We start from the raw sequence: 18,658 nt of genomic DNA, 5'->3' as shown, positions 1-18,658 counted from the left end.
ATAGATATTTCTTAGTAATTTAAATTTTAAATTCATCAATAAATGTATTTCCAACAACAAAAAAATATCGTGTAAGAAGAATTTGAAATTCTTAAAATAAAATATATATTGTTTCCTATTTAATGGAAAGAAGTTTAACGTGAACTTAGAAAATAAATGTAAATAAATTATTAAAACAATAATAAAGAACAATATTTATCTAATTTATTTGTTATTTACTCAATTATTAATCATTTTGGCAGTGTTTTATATTAAGAAATACAGAAGTATAATCGATTTTGATATTGGTCCTACAAGATCAATAGTGTCTTTGTGAGGAAACATTTTGTCAAAGTCTTCTCTATAAAGAGCAGGGACAAAATATAATTTTGAGTGTTAACAAATATATATTAAGATATTTAAAATTATTATTATATAATAATAATAATTAGGAAATATTTAATGTAAAAATTTAATTAGGAAAATTATTATTATAAATATTTCCTAATTTTAAATTTTAAAGTCAACAAAGGGGAAATATTTAATAACATATTTCGTTAATTATTTTTCTAATAAAAATTTATCAAAATAATATATTTGACTTATTTATACAATTTTTATCTTTCATTTTTTTTCACATTTTAAAACCAGGTTTTAATGTTCGAACAAAAATTCTTTTCCACACATTTTACGGTGATGTTTTATAATTATGTTGATTACACAAATAAGTATGAGACTAAATTTAGTTATGATAAAAAAGTTATCGGGAATGCAAAATAAATATATATAATTAATATATTAGATTGACATATAATATGTGGATGACATATTAGATTGTAGTACGATGAGCTCTAAGTCAACATAAATTAGTAAATTATTCCATATATGGTATATTAATGACATATTTAAAATTTTTATTTTAGGTCGTGGCTACATGTATTTAATAAAGAGATCATTCTTAAATTTGTTTTAGGTTATGTTGTTCTGATTCATTTAAGACGAGATAAAAGTTTTTTTTAATTATTAATTTGTATATCTAATTAATTTTACTTTTTTAGTTATCTTTTAAATTTTTAAAATTACTTTTTATTTTAATTTTAAATTTTTTATTGTTATATTTTTTAATTTACACATTTTTTTTATTTAATTATCGATTTACTCTATGAATTTCAATCTCCATGCCCTAATTTAATGAATTTAAGTGTAAATTTTTCTAATATTTATTTAAAGAAAAAGATAAAATATAGTTGTTTTATAAAAATAAACACGTGAAAATAACCACATGTGTCTATAATATGATATTAAAAAATAAAATTTATTTCTTATCATTATATTAAAATAAACTAAAAATATTATTAAGTTTATAAAAAATGTACACTCACAAAAATAATTATAAAATAAATAATTTGAAATGATAAATCTAAAAATTAAAATTGAAAACTATATTAATAAAGATAAAATTAACATTGAAATAGAAAAAAAATATGGTTAAATATGTTTTTAGTTCCTATACTTTTAGGCGATTTTGGTTTTAATTTCTCTATACAATTGAGTTCTTTAACTTTAAAAACTTTTGATTTTAGTCCATTTCTTTATTTATTGTTTCAAACGTGTTTCTCATTTAATATTGGAGGAGAGACTAAAACCAAAATCGTCGAAGACTACAAATATATTTAACAAAAAAGTTAAAAAGCAAAGAAAAAAATAATTTTGATCTAATAAAAAATATCACGTTTTTTTTATTGAGAGAGTGGGAGAGAGAAAGGGGGAATGGAGGAAGAAGATGGAGTCTCAGATCCGTGGCTGGGAATCGACAAGCTCTATCACCTTCTCATGTCTTTCTTCCTCACTTTTCTCTTTTACGCCTTTGCTTCTCTCACACGATACCGCCCCCACGCTATTTCCATCGGATCACTCCTCTCTCTCTTCGCCGGCGCCGCCAAAGAGGCCGCCGATCACCTCGGCTACTTCCGCTCTTCGGGGGCTTCTCTCAGGGACGCCCTTGCCAACATCCTCGGCGTCTGCATCGCTTCATTCGCTCTCTCTCTCTTCCCATTCTGGCTCCGATCTCCTCCGCCTCCTCACACGCGTGCCATTTCCCTTGTTTGATCTCGGTAACTCTTTTCTCCTCTTTTTTTTTTTTTTTCCTGTTTTTATTTGTGTATTTATCATGGTTAATTGCTTCTCTTTACAGACCTTATTATTACTTTTCTTCTCTTCCATCTGCAATTCATTTTCAAACATTTACGATCTCTTTCTGTTATCTTCATTGCCTTTATCTCACTCAATCGCAAATTCTTTCCATTAACTGGACTTAGCTACATTGATCAAATTGTGTAACTCTTTGTATATGAAATCTCTAACCCAAACACAGCTATAACCTTTGTCATTTAGATAGATAAAACCGTTATTTTTACAACCTTTTTCTCACATGCTTCTGTACCATATAATTGAAGATATTTTTAAGATTTTATCGACTTTGAATATGAATTTGTTCATTTTTAATAACTAATTAGTCAAATTTTACATTCCTTTTTAAGATTAAAAAGAAAATAAAAATAGAAGGCACCACACACCATTTATTAATACCATACATTAAATACATCATACACTTCCATTCACAATTTATACACTAACCAAATTTTTTCGTGATTGCTTTCTACAATATCTATGTATTATCATCTGAAAGTAAGTATCTAGCATGTTGCAGTTTCCAAGTTGGATCTTTAGACGGTATGAAGACTGATGACAATAGGGACAAGTCATCTTCTGAAGCTGATTGAAGCCTTTGCATTGGCATCATCGTTTTCTTCGGACAGTTTTACTGCAGTGTAAGTACCTGCACCCGCTAAAGCTCCAAGTACTGGAGCTATCAGATAAACCCATATAGCTTTGTAGTTGTTTGCTGCAACAGCAGGACCTAGTGTTCTTACTGGGTTCATTGAACCGCCTGATACTGGCCTGTTAAACATATTTAAACTTTCATGACAGTTTTAAGAAACTTTGTTTTTGTGATTTGTTAAAAAACAGCTTTTGAAACAGTTAAAAATTCTTTGAAACTGAGAACTTTGGATTGGAAAAGTGCTTAGCAGTATCTAATGGGGTGAAAGGTTCTTTATTTTGTGCAAATAATAATAGGGTTATATGTTTTTTTTTTCATAAAATAATTATAAAAAATGACTTTCGTTTAAAGCTTAAAGTGAAAAAGAAGTGACATATTCACCATAAGATTTAAGTGGCTAAAATTACCATAATATAATAATAAATATACTTTCAAAGTTATTTTGGATCACCTTTACTTTAAAATTTTTTAAAGGTAACTGAAATAAGTTTAGAAACAAATAAAATAATTTGCATTGTAATCCATCTATTTTAAAATTTTTAAGGGGGATTAAAAAAACGTAGTTTTTAGAAAATTATTGGTATGTTTGGAACTCATTAAGTATAGAACAGTTGTATTTCAGAAGTGAATATGTAACTATTTGTTTTTAAACATCACTTTTAAAACATAAGATAAAAATTTAAACAAAAAATAAATATTACATTTTAAATTTTATTTCATTAAAACAATTCCTTGTATGACCTATAAAATTTTAATTAATTAAAATCTTAAATTCAATTCTACTATTAGATAAAAGAGAAATTAATCAAAACTTGAATGAAATTTTGTATCCTATTTAACAAGAGACTTACCAAAAAGAAATATGATCTTACACTGAAACTCTTTTACAAAAACCAAAACCTTCTCTTTTTTTAAGAGAAAATGAAAAAAAAAATGTATTAAATTTCTCTTATCTATTATCTTCCCATCTTTCTCTAATAAAAATTATATGTCATTGTTAAATGGTTAGAATTTTATAAATGGTTAAATTTATCATACAAAAAAGAATTATTTATTTTCATTAGCTTGAATGTTCAAATGCACTCTATTATTTCTCAAAATTGATGTATACTAAAAGTTACTTCTAAAATAACATCTGAAATTATAAGTGTGAACTATTTAGTTTGCCTTTTCAAAATTATTATATAATTTTTAATTTTGTAAGGAGCTATTCCATTAAATTTTACCAGTTGCTTAAAGTTCTCATCTTTATTTAGTTTTTAAGATTATAAAAAATATTCAATTTAATATTCAGTTAATAAAATTGAGAAAATAAGTATCATGACAAGTTCATGTACTTAATTTTGTAAGAATATATGTTATTTAGTAAAGTGGGCGATCTGATAAATTTTTTTTTAATAACTTTTGTTGTTTTTTTAGGTACTTTGAATAATTCACAAAAAACATAATGGGGACATACCCTGCTATAAGGATGTTGAGCATCACAGTGGCTCCTACCGCAATTCCCGCCAGTTCTCCCACCTGTAATTATATATCGATCACGGATTTAGATGCTGCATAAGATGGAATCTTTGTATATACATATTCTTATACTTATATATGTATAAATACGAATACATGTATTTTTTTTTGCATCATACTTTATTTGTTAAAACAGGTGTCAGCTTTGTTTTTCTGCAAAAACTGTTAATTAGTATTAAATTTAATTTATTCCCGGTAATTGTATCTTTCTAGATCTGTGCTTGATTTTAAATAAGAGTGGTGATGTTGGAGTTTTATGTTCATAATAGGAAAATATTACTGTAGTTTAAGATTTCAAATGCTTAAAATACGAACAAAACATAATAATCTCACTGGAAAACTTATTATATACAACTTCATGTATGAACAAATTTCATGTGCCTCAGAACAGCTAAATCTCTCTTTCTTTCACTCTCACAACAATAATATTTTTTTGGATTTGTCGCAACCTCCCTCACACTTGTATTCAATTTTCATGCATAGTGTAAGATTTGAAATTATCCATAGAATCAATAAGACATCATGGAACATAAAATAAATAATGTATGGAAGCATAAAGAGAAGAAAAATAGACTTACAGCTCTAGTGTCGGTGGCAACTGCTGTGACAACAAACATTAGATTGAAGGTAATAATGAATTCTAAAGCGAAAGATTGACCATATCCTCCAGAAGGAACTGTGACTCCACCACTCATGAAAGGATGATAAACCCCTTTAAGAGCAAATGCAGCACAAATCGATGCCAAAATTTGTGCACCAATATACATAGGTACCTGCAGTTTAATAATCACATATGATCACATATATCAATGAAGAAAAATATTATCATAGAATAAATAACTAAAATAATAAGAGTTTGTACACACATGTTTCCAAGGAAAGTGCTTCAATGCAGCAAAGGAAAGAGTGACAGCTGGATTGAGATGAGCACCAGAGATGTGACCAGTGGCGAGGATGACTATCATAACGGCGAGACCAGTGGTGGCAGCACAACCTATGAGGGTCTCAGAGCCGTTTGTTTTCTGGTTGACAATGGCAGCGGCAGTAGCAGCAAACATGAGAATGAAGGTTCCAATGAACTCAGCACCAATCTTTCTTGCCAAAGGAACATGAGGAGGTGGTGGCAAAGAACATGAGACGGGTGGTAAAGCTCCATCTTCTATGCTCCAATCCGCCACAGTGAAGCATCTACAACTCTTGAGAAGAGAGTTCTTGTTATTAGACCTGTTGGTGGCATTGGTGAAACCTCCAAAAAGAGGTGCACCTGGAGTGCCTGGTGTGGCAGGTGTTGAAGGGATTTCCTCGTTATTGTCCATAGCCCACCAAGAGAATAGAATTGTTTGTTTGTGGTGAGAAGAGACGAGAAGAGAAGCATCTATATATACAGTGATTGCAGCATGAGAAAGGAAAAAGTAGTGAGTGATGAACAAGTGCAGTGGTAGGGTAGGCAAGAGATCAATCAATTAAGAAATGGATGGTGGGACAACCTCAGTCATTCTTTTCTAATTCTTAGTATTTTCGGACAACTTCAGTCAGATAATCTTCCCACCATTTCTCCTTCTTTCACTCTGCATGTTAAATATATTTTCACCTAAATTACAAAGATTAAGTATAGCATAATGTAAGCAAACAATTAAACATCCATATGGAGTTTCTCCCAGCACAATTAATCTTAAACTATTTAATTAAGATTATGAGTCATCACAAGTGTGTGAACGTGACTTTGTAAAAATCAATATCTATAAAAGGATTTCATCCAAACTAAGAAATAAAGTCATCCATATTTAAGTATAAAATAATAAAATTATTTATTGTTACACTTTTGGCACAAACATGTAAGAGATATAAATTAAGTGATCTTTTTTTATTGATGCAAAAAAAAAAACATATAAACATACATGAAATATTAAAATTAAAAAGTTTTGCGGGCAGCAAACGGATACTCTTCCCAAAAAAAAAAATACTCCTTTTAACTACTATATATCTTACAAAATACTTTCTTTAGCTTTTAAAAAAAAGTAATAGTTATTTTTAGGTATAAAAGGATAGAAAGTTACAATAAAAAAAATAATGAGATGTAAGTAAATAATAAAAGGTTAAATTATGCACTCTTTTTTTTATTGATGTTGAAAAATCTCAATTAGTCTCTTTTCTTTCTTCTCAATTTATTTTTTATTTAAAAAATTTTGATACAATCAATTTTGTTATTAGTATTATATTGAGATGTTATAATTTATGATCTTTTTTCAATTTTAATAAAATAAAAAAATTTATCACATGTTAAATTAAAATGATATGTGATGTGATATTTATAGTACCATGTGCCACTCACTGTATATAAATGAAAGATATGATTCTACATATAGATATACACTTATAAAACTTAAGTTTGAAGGTGTAATGTATTTATGAAATTTTTAGACTATATTAAAAATAATTTAATTTTACAAAATAGTTTATAAATAGAGATTTAAATATATCTTGAAGGTAAAATTATATATTAATGAGTGATATGATAATAATAAATGTTAAATTAAATTTAACAAACAACAAATATTGTATAAAACAATAAATTTAACTAAAATAAGTTGTAACTCATGTTAAAAAATAAATTTTAATTTTAATTTAAGTGCACAAAAGGTAAGGTCATAATTTTAGTTCTATAATGGATGTGGGATTACAACCCATGTTATATTATAAATCTATATTTAAATGTTACGTCCAATGATATTTCATAAATGTGATGAAAAATTTGAGTTTTAATTTGAATTTTTTTTGGGTAGTTAGTGTCCTCCTTAAGATAAAAGCAAAGACTTATTGGTGGAGAGTGAAAGGAAGAGAGGGTTCTGGCAGCAATTATGGAATGCTATCTGCAAAATTGATGAATACGACCCATCAACCACAAGCTTTGTGGGTAGCATGCATCTAAGATTTCATGGCGATCATTGTTGTGTTACTGCTCAAGAATCAGCATAATGATTAATGAGATTTATGTCTCAATTCTGAAACTGTTTGCTGTCATTTTGAAACATCAAATCATATAGAGAGAAGACCCTAAAAGTGTCTTTCTCCAAGTAACTGAGTATGGGGCACCAAACATTTGTGGTTTTCTTCCTCTTTCGTGTCTTTTTCGATTCTAGGAATTAATCCATAATCATCAGCAAATGCCCCTCTGTACAAACATTAATTTACCAATCTGTTTTTAGTTCTCGAATTCATTACTGCAGTTTACTTGACTAACATTGAAAACAGAAGTACCTGTTATAGAATAGAATAGCATATATAAGAAGAAAAAAGAAATGTACTGTCATTAGTGTGTTTCGATAGACTAACGTTTCTTAGGTGACTTTAATCTTTTTCGATGCTTGAATCGCGTGTCTCTTTTACTTGTTTTTAGTCTGGATTGTTCGCTTTTAGCTTGGACTGTTCGGTTTCGATTCAATATGGACTGTTCAGTTGTACTCTTGATCAAAGGGAAGAGATATCTATAAAATGTACTCTGACGCTTAAGTTAGGCATGTATTTGAGGAGTTTCTCTTCACAATTGAATATTCAGTGAATTGTTATTACTATTGAGTATTTAGATCTAGTAGAGCGTGAGTGGAACGTACTTGTCTTTTGATCTTGACCTCATATTTATAAGTCACCTCATAGATCCTAAGTTAGCATAGATCCAATAATATAAAAACGAACTTACATTTTGATTTGGTTAGTTACTCACAGACAGCTTATCAATATTTTAATCAGATATGTTCAATTATTTTATCATCTGTTGGACTATTGGCTCAATAATATATAACTTAAATGCAAGTCCAATTATTGTCTAACATCAATAAAACCATTTGACCTTATTGATCATTGTCACTACAGGATCAAAAGGTCCTGACTGTCAACCGTTCGATCTATACTATATACCATAGAATTAGTAATCTTGAACTGTGTTTATACTTAACCGTGTGTGAGAAATATTTAGGGTGGGATTGATTTAGAAATGAAGAGGAGGTGAAATTGAAAAGGAGTGCATGCATTGCAATGTTGAAAGGTGGGACTCCAACAAAAGAAGAAATTAAGAATGGTCAAAATGAGTTGGCATTTTGTATCATTTTGTCCTCCACTTGATCCACTCCACATCACTTGGTCAACTTACTTCAAATATAGAATTCTGGCTCCACACGCTATGTACCATGTTCTTTCAATGTCCACCGTTCCTTTTTCTCCTTCTTTTCTCATTGCTTTCAATAATGTACTCCCTCTCATTTTAGCTATTTCTGTTGCAAAACCAAAAAGCTGATTTGACTCAAAACCAGATACCTTAGACGTAGGAAATTGCACCTATAAAAAAATGTGTAGATTCTGCAAAACAACAACGTTATACACTGCATGCTCGTTATTTAAAAATGATATTTTAACATCATTTTTTTGACATCATTTTAACACTGCACACGTATCAAAATGTGGTTGGACGATTTCAAATTAAAAAAACAAACTTTGGTTTTTTTCTTCCAAATATATCCCTGTCTCAACTTTTTTAATTTGAAATCGTCCAACCACATTTTGACACGTGTGCAGTGTCAAAATGGTGTTAAAAAATAGTGTTAAAATATCATTTTTCTATTTATAAACCACAATTCCTTAAAAGGAGCCTTCAATCATCATGTTTGCAGTGCTAATAAAGATAAGTTAGAAAGAAAACCTTTTTCATTCATTTTATTGAAAGTTAGGTTTAAAATTTCTTTATTAACACTTAATTATTACCTCAATACTTTGGTGTTGAAGGAAATTTCAGTGTCATTCCCTACTAATTAATCATGAGTTTTAGAGCAGTGGCTCTAGTTGTTCCACGTTTCGCTCTCACATTTGATTGCTTGGAAGCATGGTGTGAGGATGACTGAAAGTTTGGCCCCATATGCCATTGCCAAACCTTATGAATCTGTTAACACTCCATATCTACCATTGTTGGTTTAACCTGAAACTCAAATATATATATATATATATATACCTAACGAATTGTTATTTAGCCAAAGGACACCTCCTATGCAATGTCATGCAATAAATCTATTTTTTATTAAAATAAAATTTGGATGAATCTAATATGATTTTGAAAATTAGATTTTAAATTTAATTTAATTCTACAAAATTAATTTAGGTGATTAGACGATGTTTGTATTTGGAAAAGAAAAGGAAGATGAGTGTAATGGAAAAAGGAAGTGAAAGAGAAGGGCTATAGCAAATTAAAATGATGCAGAAGTGGAGAGCATATGATTGAGTGCAGTTCTTATTATACTTTATAATTCTAAGAAAGAAAAGACAAAATATGAGTGAGCTAATGGGTTGTTGAATGCATAAGCCTTCCCTGGCTGTTTACTAATACATAATTTCTCCACTAATCAGAAAAAACACAAGATAATGTAAATATAACATATTCCAACACTTTATCTAACTTACTATATGTTCTTTATATGCTTCCAATTCAAGTGCTTCCTTCCAACATATTATACCATTTCATTCTTTCTTTTATCTTAGACTTTCATTATTTAAATCTTTGGGATACATTGTAAGTATTCTCTTGTCAACTCCATTCATGTTAAAATATTTAATTAAGAACTTTAAGCATTATCTTTTCAATGATGCATATCAAACTCTTTTATTAATATGTACTGGTAAAAATATGAACTCGTAGATATTCGTGGATAAAATCTGTCAGTATCTGTAAATAATGGATTATCATTATTACTTTATTTTATTAAATATCATCTTATCTTTAGTTAAGGGCGTGTAAATAAGTACCATTGAATTCCATCTACATAATTCTCACATTAAAGAGTTTGACTTACAACCTTTCAATAACAGTTTTATAATTTTTTCAATCATTACTTATTATAATTATTTATTATTTTTAATTAATTATGTAATTTAATATTTGGATCTTTCAACTAAAATACTGTTCTATAATATTTGAATGATTTTTATACTTAAAATTTGTTTAACCAATTATATAGATTAATACTTTAATTTGTATTTAATGTTTTTATCATATTATTTTCTAAATGTGATAAATATTTAGTAAAATAAGTGAATTCTTAATCCATTCAATCAGAATTACAAAATTTAAAAATCATAAAAAAAAGTGATAAAAAAGTGAAGTAAATTAAATTGACTTATTTTTACCTTATAACAAAATTAGTTCACTTTGATAATCTTACCTTTCTAATTTTAATTGAATGATAATAGATATTATGAGATAAAAAATATGTTTTATATTTTGAAGAGGCTACAAAATTCTTCACATGGTAAATGATTATAAATTTATTCAAGAAAGTGAATTTAAAAGCAAAAGAAAAATAAATTGAATTTGCAACCCTTTCTTATTACGAATCAATGAACAGTTCAAAATCTCACTTTAGGTTTAGAAAAAATAAATGGGCCCAGCTGAGCCCAGCCCATAGGTTAAATGGTTTACCCAATCCATACTTATAAGGTATATACTTATTTGAAAAAAATATCGAATTATAATATTATATTGTTAATATAACTATTCTCACCTTTATAAGGAGTCAATCCTAGAAATTAATTATTAGTAAATAAGATTTCATTTCATTATGAGTTAAAAAAATTACTTTTCCAGTTTGATTTGATCTTAACTTATGGTATACAAGTTAACTTGGAGTTTGTGTTCATTTTAACAAATAGTAGGATCTAAAATTAAATAAATATTGTTAAAAGAATAAATCTTATAAAAAAATTGTTGAGAGATTAAAACTGATCAACAGTTTACTGAGAGATTTTATCAAAATTTGTACTTACTTTTTAAAAATTAAATAAACATTGGAAAAAGAATTGAAATTGATTTTTGTTTTAAAATGAGAAAATAAATTACAAACAGAACCTAGTTTCTAAATTATTATCAAGTTACACAATAAATAAAGTTTCTTGACAAAATAAAACCCTATTTGATTATAATTAAAAATATAAAATTAACTCTTTATATATTAATTAGAGATGAGCAAGTGGTAGGTTTAAAATTTTAATTTTTTATTTAATACAAAAAATTAAAATAAAGAGGGACAATTCAGACTTTTGGGCCCAAATAGTTAGGGTTTATGGATTCCATATAAATTTCCAATGTTTTCTGCTACTCTTCAGAAGCACAGAAGCACACAGCTAGGGTTTGCTTTCGGCCGTTAACTTCTCAAGGTTTCTCTCTCGTTTTCTCTGTCACCTGATCTCACTCGTTTTCCGACGAAGATAAAACTGAAGAAGTTTCTTTTAAGTTGTAAAACGCCACATCTCTTTGCATATTGACGTGTTGAAAACCTCTGATTTGCATTGGTGTTTTTGTTTTCGCAGGAAGCAAAAGGTGTCTTCTGAATTCGACAAGGAAAAATGTCAGGGTATGCTCAATTTTTCCTTAGTGATCTTCTTAATTGGTTTATGGATGCAACTCTCTGCGCTTTGATTTTTTATTCAATATATAGTCATGTTATTGTTTCCCGAGAATGGTTTTTTCAGAATAAGATTGGTAAAGAGGATATACGTACTAGTTATAGTGTCTGTTCTTAGTTGTGTCTTGCCTAGAAGTTCGATTTGGTAGTTTCGGTTTTCGATCTTAACACGTTGATGGTTAAAACTGGAATCGTTTTATCCCTTCATGTTGTTAAGATTAATTAATTAGAGTTGGGTTTTGATGTTGAAGCCTGACGGAGTATTTGTTCCAATTTACAATTTCCACTGTGATTCTCCCATAACATGATTCTTTGGGTTGAAAATAAATAAAGAGTACAATTGTCTATTATAGTTCCTCGCAGTTTTGGCATTTTTGTTTTGGAAGTTGTTTTTGAAAAATTAAAATGGGTTAAAAGAATGTGCAAGGACGGCCTGCGTTAACTTGATCTGTGGAGAATTGAATGATAGCGCTGCCCTTTAGTCTTGATTAGAAATTATGCGGGTGAACAAAACTAAAAGTGTAATGTATTACATTACAAATAGTATGAAAATAATTCTTGTAGATGCCATAAGTAAAACTTGTTTATATGATGTGCATTGGTCTAATCCTTTTTTCGATTAACTTTTCCTGAGTTTATGATTCTTGTATGGGTTTCTACTGACTGTTTAAAATACTTTTACTATGCAGTGAAGATGTAGTTGTTGCAGCTGAGGCACCTGCTGCCATTCCCGGTGAGCCCATGGACATCATGACTGCTTTACAGCTTGTGCTTAGAAAATCTCTGGCTTACGGTGGTCTTGCAAGAGGTCTTCACGAAAGTGCCAAGATCATTGAGAAGCATGCTGCACAGCTCTGTGTTCTAGCAGAAGATTGTGACCAACCTGATTATGTCAAACTGGTGAAAGCCCTTTGCGCCGAGCACAATGTTAGCCTTTTGACAGTTCCAAGTGCAAAGACCCTTGGAGAATGGGCTGGTGTAAGTGCCTTAGACACGCCAAACCATTTTACTTAAATTCCTTGTAACTTTCGTTTGCTCCCAATTTCCAAATTCAGCTGATGAATGTTCACAAGGATTTTATTGTTTTTAAACATCAAAGAACAAATGGGGTCTTCTTGCATGGTATTCTTTTAACATTTTTTGTTGAATATTTTTGTTTCAGTTATGTAAGATTGACTCAGAAGGAAAGGCTAGGAAGGTAACTGGTTGCTCATGTGTTGTTGTTAAGGTATGGCTTCATTGATTTGTATTTGGAGTGATCTTTTGGAGTGCCTTTCAATGTACGAGGATGCTTATGTATTTGCATTTTGCAGGACTTTGGCGAAGAGCACGAAGCTTATAATGTTGTTCTGCAGCACGTGAAAGCTAACTAAGTTAAATGCTTAGATTTGTGGGTTTCAGTTTGGTGTTATTTTATTAGTCTTTGAGAAATATTTTTGCCTCTGGAGTATCTGCATAGGGATTTTGACGATTTACAATCATACCTATTCTCATTGTTGCTGAGTGAATGGTTTTTTATTACTATTGACTTTCAGTGTTTTTTTAGATAGACATGTTCCGTCAATTGCTTTAACATTAACGACTCAAATTATGTTAGTAGGGTTACGATCTCGATAATGAGACTACAAATTACTACCGAAATGGTTAGGACCATCATTAAGTTACGTATCAACTGTCCTCTAAAATCCACGAGCATTTTTCTATTGCCAGCCAAGTTCATTAGTGAATAGAACAACACATTTGGATTTCTCTTCGAGTTAGGCCTACCCAGAAGCCAGTATTCCAAGATAGCTGAGGAACCGACCAAATTCGTCATCATAATTTACCATCGTAGGTTAGCTAGATTCATTGTTAGCAGAAATTTTACCCTGTTTTAAGAACAGTTCGCTTCATCTAAGTTCCTAAACCTTCAACCTTTAGTTTGGTTTTGTGGCTTCAAGAGTTATAGAAGGGGAATAATCCAATTATTTCATTTTCTCTCATCACCTATACCGATTTCGTTATATCATTAGAAGATTGGGATAAAACCATCGTCACATTCATTAGATTTCAAACTCCTCAGAAACTCCAATACGGTATTAAAAGTACAATATTTCTAACAATATATGTTTTCTTGAAGAATCGGAATAATATCATCATGGAGAGAATAAGACTTTTTAGAAACATGTTGAATGTTTCGGTATTCTTCATCAAACGCTTTATTGTTGCCAAGTCCACCTAATGACTCCTGAAAAAAAAATCATAGTATATGAATTTTTCGTTTGATTAAATAATTGTGCAACAATTGTGAGATGATGAGATACTAATTAACATAAAGTCGATTTGATTTTACATTTTGGATAACAATGATGAATGTGTTGTAATGACTTTTCACAAGGTTTATATATAATATCTGTTTCACTCAATATGCCTATCATGATCAATTATGAATATGATTCGTCATCAATCTTTAGTGGCATTTTTCAGTTATCTGTGACGAAAATCTTTATTTATATATTTATATATAAAATACGAAAGTCTATTGTTTATTTTACAAACTTGCTATGTTATTTCGACCAGTGTTGGGCAAACATTATTCGTATTAAATTAACACAAAAAAAGTTCTTTGCACGATGGTAAAACTTGATTATTTTTAAAACGACAGAGAAAGAATAAAAGTCCATTTTAAATGTGCAAATGTTTTAATATTTTAGTAAAATTAATTTAGTGTTATTTAAATCGTGAAGATTAGAAGCCGAGTGAAGACAGCAGTTATATAAGACCGGCACTGCTCAATGGTTGGTGATCACTAGAGAGAGTCAAAACTCCAATGGCCTAAGAAAGAGGGAAAGTAAGAAATAAATGATTCACCAACTTTCCTTTGATAAAAAAGCAAACAAAAGTGTACAGATAACTCGAAATTATTGAGAAACTTGTAATTGAATCTCTTTCCTCACCAACCATACTCATGAACAACAAAACAGAACATAATTGCCATTACCATCTCATGTTTAAAGAACACGATTTTTGGTAAAAGATAATTTCGCAGGCCTTGAGGATGTTTGTCCAAAAGTGGAGGAGGCAAATGTGAAATATAAAAATCGGCATAATATTCTTTCTTTTTTTACTAAACCTTCAAAACCTTAAGGTGTGACTCTCTTCGTAATGTTTGATCATTTAAAGGATATATTTTTTTTTTTGAAACAGAAAAAAAATATTTTTGTTATGTAAAATATTATAATTATGTGTATGAATGAAAATGAAAATGAAAATGATAAATAGTATAGTTGAAGGGTTGGGTTAGGTGAGTGGGGTTGGCATCCATTTTCCCTATAAAAAGACACTCTCCACGTAGCTTTTGTCACCATACATTTCACCGATTTTTCCTTCATTTTCTTCTACTTTCCCTTCCATTCTCTAACAAAAACGTCATCATCATCATCACCATGCCTTCTGCCGAATCATTGCCACCTTCCTCCCAAACAATCTGTGTCACTGGCGCCGGTGGCTTCATAGCATCTTGGATGGTAAAACTTCTCTTGGAGAAAGGCTACACTGTGAGAGGAACACTCAGAAACCCAGGCACGTGATTTCACCATATTACACTTAACACACAAACAAACACTGTTAGTTTTAACTTTGATTTATAGCTGAAGTTAAAGTTATGTGATTTGTGACGTGGAGAGGGGCATGCATGAATTTTGGATTTCTCTTTTCAGATGATCCCAAGAACGGACACTTGAAAGAGTTTGAAGGAGCCTCCGACAGACTAACTCTGCATAAGGTTGACCTCCTTGACGTTGACTCCGTTAGATCAGTAATTCACGGCTGCCATGGTGTCTTTCACACAGCTTCTCCCGTCACTGATAACCCCGTCAGTTTCTTTTCTTCTTTGCTATCCATATTTGTTCATTCACGTCTTAACTTACCCAAACCCCCCAACAAACCGCTGCAAAAGCAAAGTACCCAACTACTGTTGGACATGATCTATCTATCTTATATATGTGTTGTTGAGTAAAATATAAGTATACTTAATTTATCTATGTAATTAGGTTTTTGGTTAATATGGCTATTGTTTGTACTGTTTTTGTGGTTGAAAATTATCATTGTTGGTATATGATTTTTATTTTTAAAGTGTTATAAAAAGTATGGTAGAAGTCAACCAAATATTGCGTGATACCAGGGCAAGTGGCTATATTATGTGTGTGAAAATATCTGCTGGTGGTGAGCACTGCTGCATGATCGTGACTTTCTGGTTGTTCATCCATTTGTCGTAAATAGTTTCTTTGCAAATTTGATATGAGGGCCAAAGGAATTAGTTAAACGTACCCTTTGGATTATGCAGGAAGAAATGGTGGAGCCAGCGGTGAATGGAGCGAAGAATGTTATCATAGCAGCTGCAGAGGCAAAAGTGCGACGTGTGGTGTTCACCTCATCGATTGGTGCCGTATACATGGACCCCAAAAGGAGCATCGATTTGGTGGTTGACGAGTCTTGTTGGAGTGATTTAGAGTATTGCAAGAACACTAAGGTTCCATTAACCTACCCAATAATACCGATTAATGATAATTTCTTATTGACAAAGTAACTTGAAGGGGATAGTGAAAAATGGTATTTTGAAATGATATTGCAGAATTGGTACTGCTATGGGAAAGCTGTGGCTGAACAAGCAGCATGGGACACTGCCAAAGAAAAAGGAGTGGACTTGGTTGTAGTGAACCCAGTATTGGTTCTTGGACCATTACTACAACCAACCATCAATGCTAGCACGATTCACATCCTCAAGTACCTCACTGGCTCTGCTAAGACCTATGCAAATGCCACACAGGCTTATGTGCATGTGAGGGATGTGGCATTGGCCCACATACTTGTTTATGAGAAGTCTTCTGCTTCTGGTCGATACTTATGTGCTGAAAGCTCCCTGCACCGTGGAGAACTAGTTGAAATTCTGGCGAAGTATTTCCCTGAGTACCCAGTTCCCACCAAGTAAGACACTCTGCCATCATATTTACAATCACTGAATTAATGGTTAACAGCTACGGCAACACTCCAATCGTTGACGGTGCCAATGTGCATAGGAAATGAGAATTGCCAGATATTATTTATGATTTTAATTTCTTCCGTTAATACATTGAATTTGTCGATTCTTATGTTTTTCAGCTCATCATATCCACATGTAGGAATTTTTCTTTAATTTATGTTTAAATGAGCTGAGTTCATCTTAATCCACATAGTGTACATCAGTTGAGGTTGTGTATGACCTATTCACATTCTGCATTTTCGTGTCCCGCACGGGTGTTGGAAAATGACATCTAAACTTATTTGCTTACCCTTAAAACTGAGTTTGTGTCTGGATGACCTCAGGCTCTCGTATGGACAGTTAGGTAAATCTTAAGATCCCATTGCAATGCCATACTTTTATTCCAAAACTTATCCTCATATTTTACTGAAGAATATGACAGTTTTGGTTAATGAAAAATGTCCAATTCTGATGTGATTTTTTAATAAACTTGATAATGCAATTATATATCTACACCTGGTTGGTGGTGGTGGTGGTGGTCACCCCCATTTGAGGTTATAAGTGGCTGTGAATGAAAAGGTGTTTGGATTGGATTAGGTATACCAACTTTGACTTGTCTATGTAATCGTCCACTCACGCGTGCCTCAAAAAATTTCAACTTTTTTGTTTGTAAAAACAAATGGAGCGTACGAGTCCTTACCAAACCCAATGTCTTTGTCACTTGTTAGAGTGACTCTCAGATTTGACCCACCTCTTCCACTATCACACTGGCATGCTAAATAATTTTATTAATGTTGTATTTTTTTTATTTATTGAAGATGGGCAACATAAAAGGCTTTGGTGATTTGTATGGTGACGTAAAAGTTTGAACTTTTGCAGGTGTTCCGATGAAAAGAACCCCAGGGCAAAACCATACACCTTTTCAAACCAGAAGCTCAAAGATTTGGGATTGGAATTCACTCCAGTGAGTCAGTGTTTGTATGAAACGGTTAAGAGTCTGCAGGAGAAAGGGCACCTTCCTGTTCCTGCAAAGCAGGAAGATTCAGCTACAGTGAAATCATGAACAAGCTAGCCCTTTTATTTCATTTGTCAATACCAGTTTAATTCTGGGTTAGCTCATGTTGTTATAAGAGAATCCCACGACAGAAATCTGTATTTGGATCTTTGTAAATGGACAACATCAACCATATTGTTTCCATTTATGGACTTAATGATATTAATGATATTTTTAATTTTGTTTTCAAATAACATTGTCCCCAGCAAAAATCTCCGACTTCCTTGATGGGGAGAAGGATGTTGGCTAAACTCTGAATTCAAAAGAAAAGATTCCTTCTTTATTACAAGGAAACAGAGTGAAAAGGAAAGAATTCAGAAGAAATAGATTCATCACTTAAATAGAGTGGAAAGGGAAGGAGTTTTAAAAACAATAGATATATTTGATTGGAGAAAAGTTCAAAAAAAAAAAAAACAAGTAAAGAATTTCAAACTATAAAATCATTGTTTCTACTTTTCTTTTTCTGTTAAATCAAACACGTAATTGTCTATTTCTATTTATATCTTCATTTTCATTTCCTTTTACCTAATACCTTGAACGAAAGCAGGGAATTTAGATAATAATTAATGAAAGGATATGATAATCAACAAGTGGGCTTTACCAATATTGATAGACCAATGCAGAAAAGAAATAGAGATGATTGAGTTTGACATTGAGGGTGGCGGTGACACTGATGACTGATTTGATGCCAGAGTATTGTAGTTTTCAACTTTGAAATTTGCTGATTCAGACGTCAGTAAATGCAAGAACTTTCTATTTATAGGTAAGAAGTAAAGAGGGTTGAAAAATGTGACCTTGGAACCTTTAAATTGGACTATAAT

At 30.9% G+C, this 18,658-nt stretch overlaps 4 protein-coding genes across 5 annotated transcripts; 3 read left to right on the top strand and 1 right to left on the bottom strand.

Annotated features, from left to right (window-relative positions):
* The first annotated feature begins 1,708 nt into the window (after nt 1-1,708).
* LOC106759650 lies at nt 1,709-3,045 on the top strand. Of its 2 annotated transcripts, none has more exons than XM_014642934.2 (2): nt 1,709-2,093; nt 2,690-3,045. In XM_014642934.2, the coding sequence occupies exon 1, from the start codon at nt 1,750-1,752 to the stop codon at nt 2,086-2,088; it is 339 nt and encodes a 112-aa protein (XP_014498420.1). In that variant the 5' UTR covers nt 1,709-1,749; the 3' UTR covers nt 2,089-2,093; nt 2,690-3,045. The 2 variants fall into 2 exon arrangements, with proteins under 2 accessions (XP_014498420.1, XP_014498421.1); XM_014642935.2 differs by having other exon boundaries at nt 2,680-2,809.
* LOC106759649 (aquaporin NIP6-1) lies at nt 2,533-5,712 on the bottom strand. The gene is made up of 4 exons (XM_014642933.2): nt 5,209-5,712; nt 4,921-5,115; nt 4,281-4,342; nt 2,533-2,940 (listed from the first exon to the last, which is right to left on the bottom strand). Exons 1-4 carry the CDS (start codon nt 5,656-5,658, stop codon nt 2,742-2,744), a joined length of 906 nt encoding a protein of 301 aa, XP_014498419.1. The 5' UTR covers nt 5,659-5,712; the 3' UTR covers nt 2,533-2,741.
* A 5,708-nt stretch (nt 5,713-11,420) lies between these two features.
* LOC106760931 (40S ribosomal protein S12) lies at nt 11,421-13,329 on the top strand. Its single transcript, XM_014644379.2, has 5 exons — nt 11,421-11,536; nt 11,690-11,733; nt 12,474-12,762; nt 12,947-13,012; nt 13,098-13,329. The coding sequence occupies exons 2-5, from the start codon at nt 11,726-11,728 to the stop codon at nt 13,155-13,157; spliced, it is 423 nt and encodes a 140-aa protein (XP_014499865.1). The 5' UTR covers nt 11,421-11,536; nt 11,690-11,725; the 3' UTR covers nt 13,158-13,329.
* A 1,777-nt stretch (nt 13,330-15,106) lies between these two features.
* Nucleotides 15,107-18,028, top strand: LOC106762574 (cinnamoyl-CoA reductase 1). The gene is made up of 5 exons (XM_014646563.2): nt 15,107-15,345; nt 15,483-15,637; nt 16,109-16,294; nt 16,397-16,749; nt 17,663-18,028. Exons 1-5 carry the CDS (start codon nt 15,210-15,212, stop codon nt 17,844-17,846), a joined length of 1,014 nt encoding a protein of 337 aa, XP_014502049.1. The 5' UTR covers nt 15,107-15,209; the 3' UTR covers nt 17,847-18,028.
* The last annotated feature ends 630 nt before the right edge of the window (nt 18,029-18,658 follow it).

This window comes from Vigna radiata, chromosome 5 (assembly GCF_000741045.1).
Source record: "Vigna radiata var. radiata cultivar VC1973A chromosome 5, Vradiata_ver6, whole genome shotgun sequence".
Lineage (NCBI taxonomy): Eukaryota > Viridiplantae > Streptophyta > Magnoliopsida > Fabales > Fabaceae > Vigna > Vigna radiata.
This window is presented reverse-complemented; position numbering and strand designations above follow the sequence as displayed.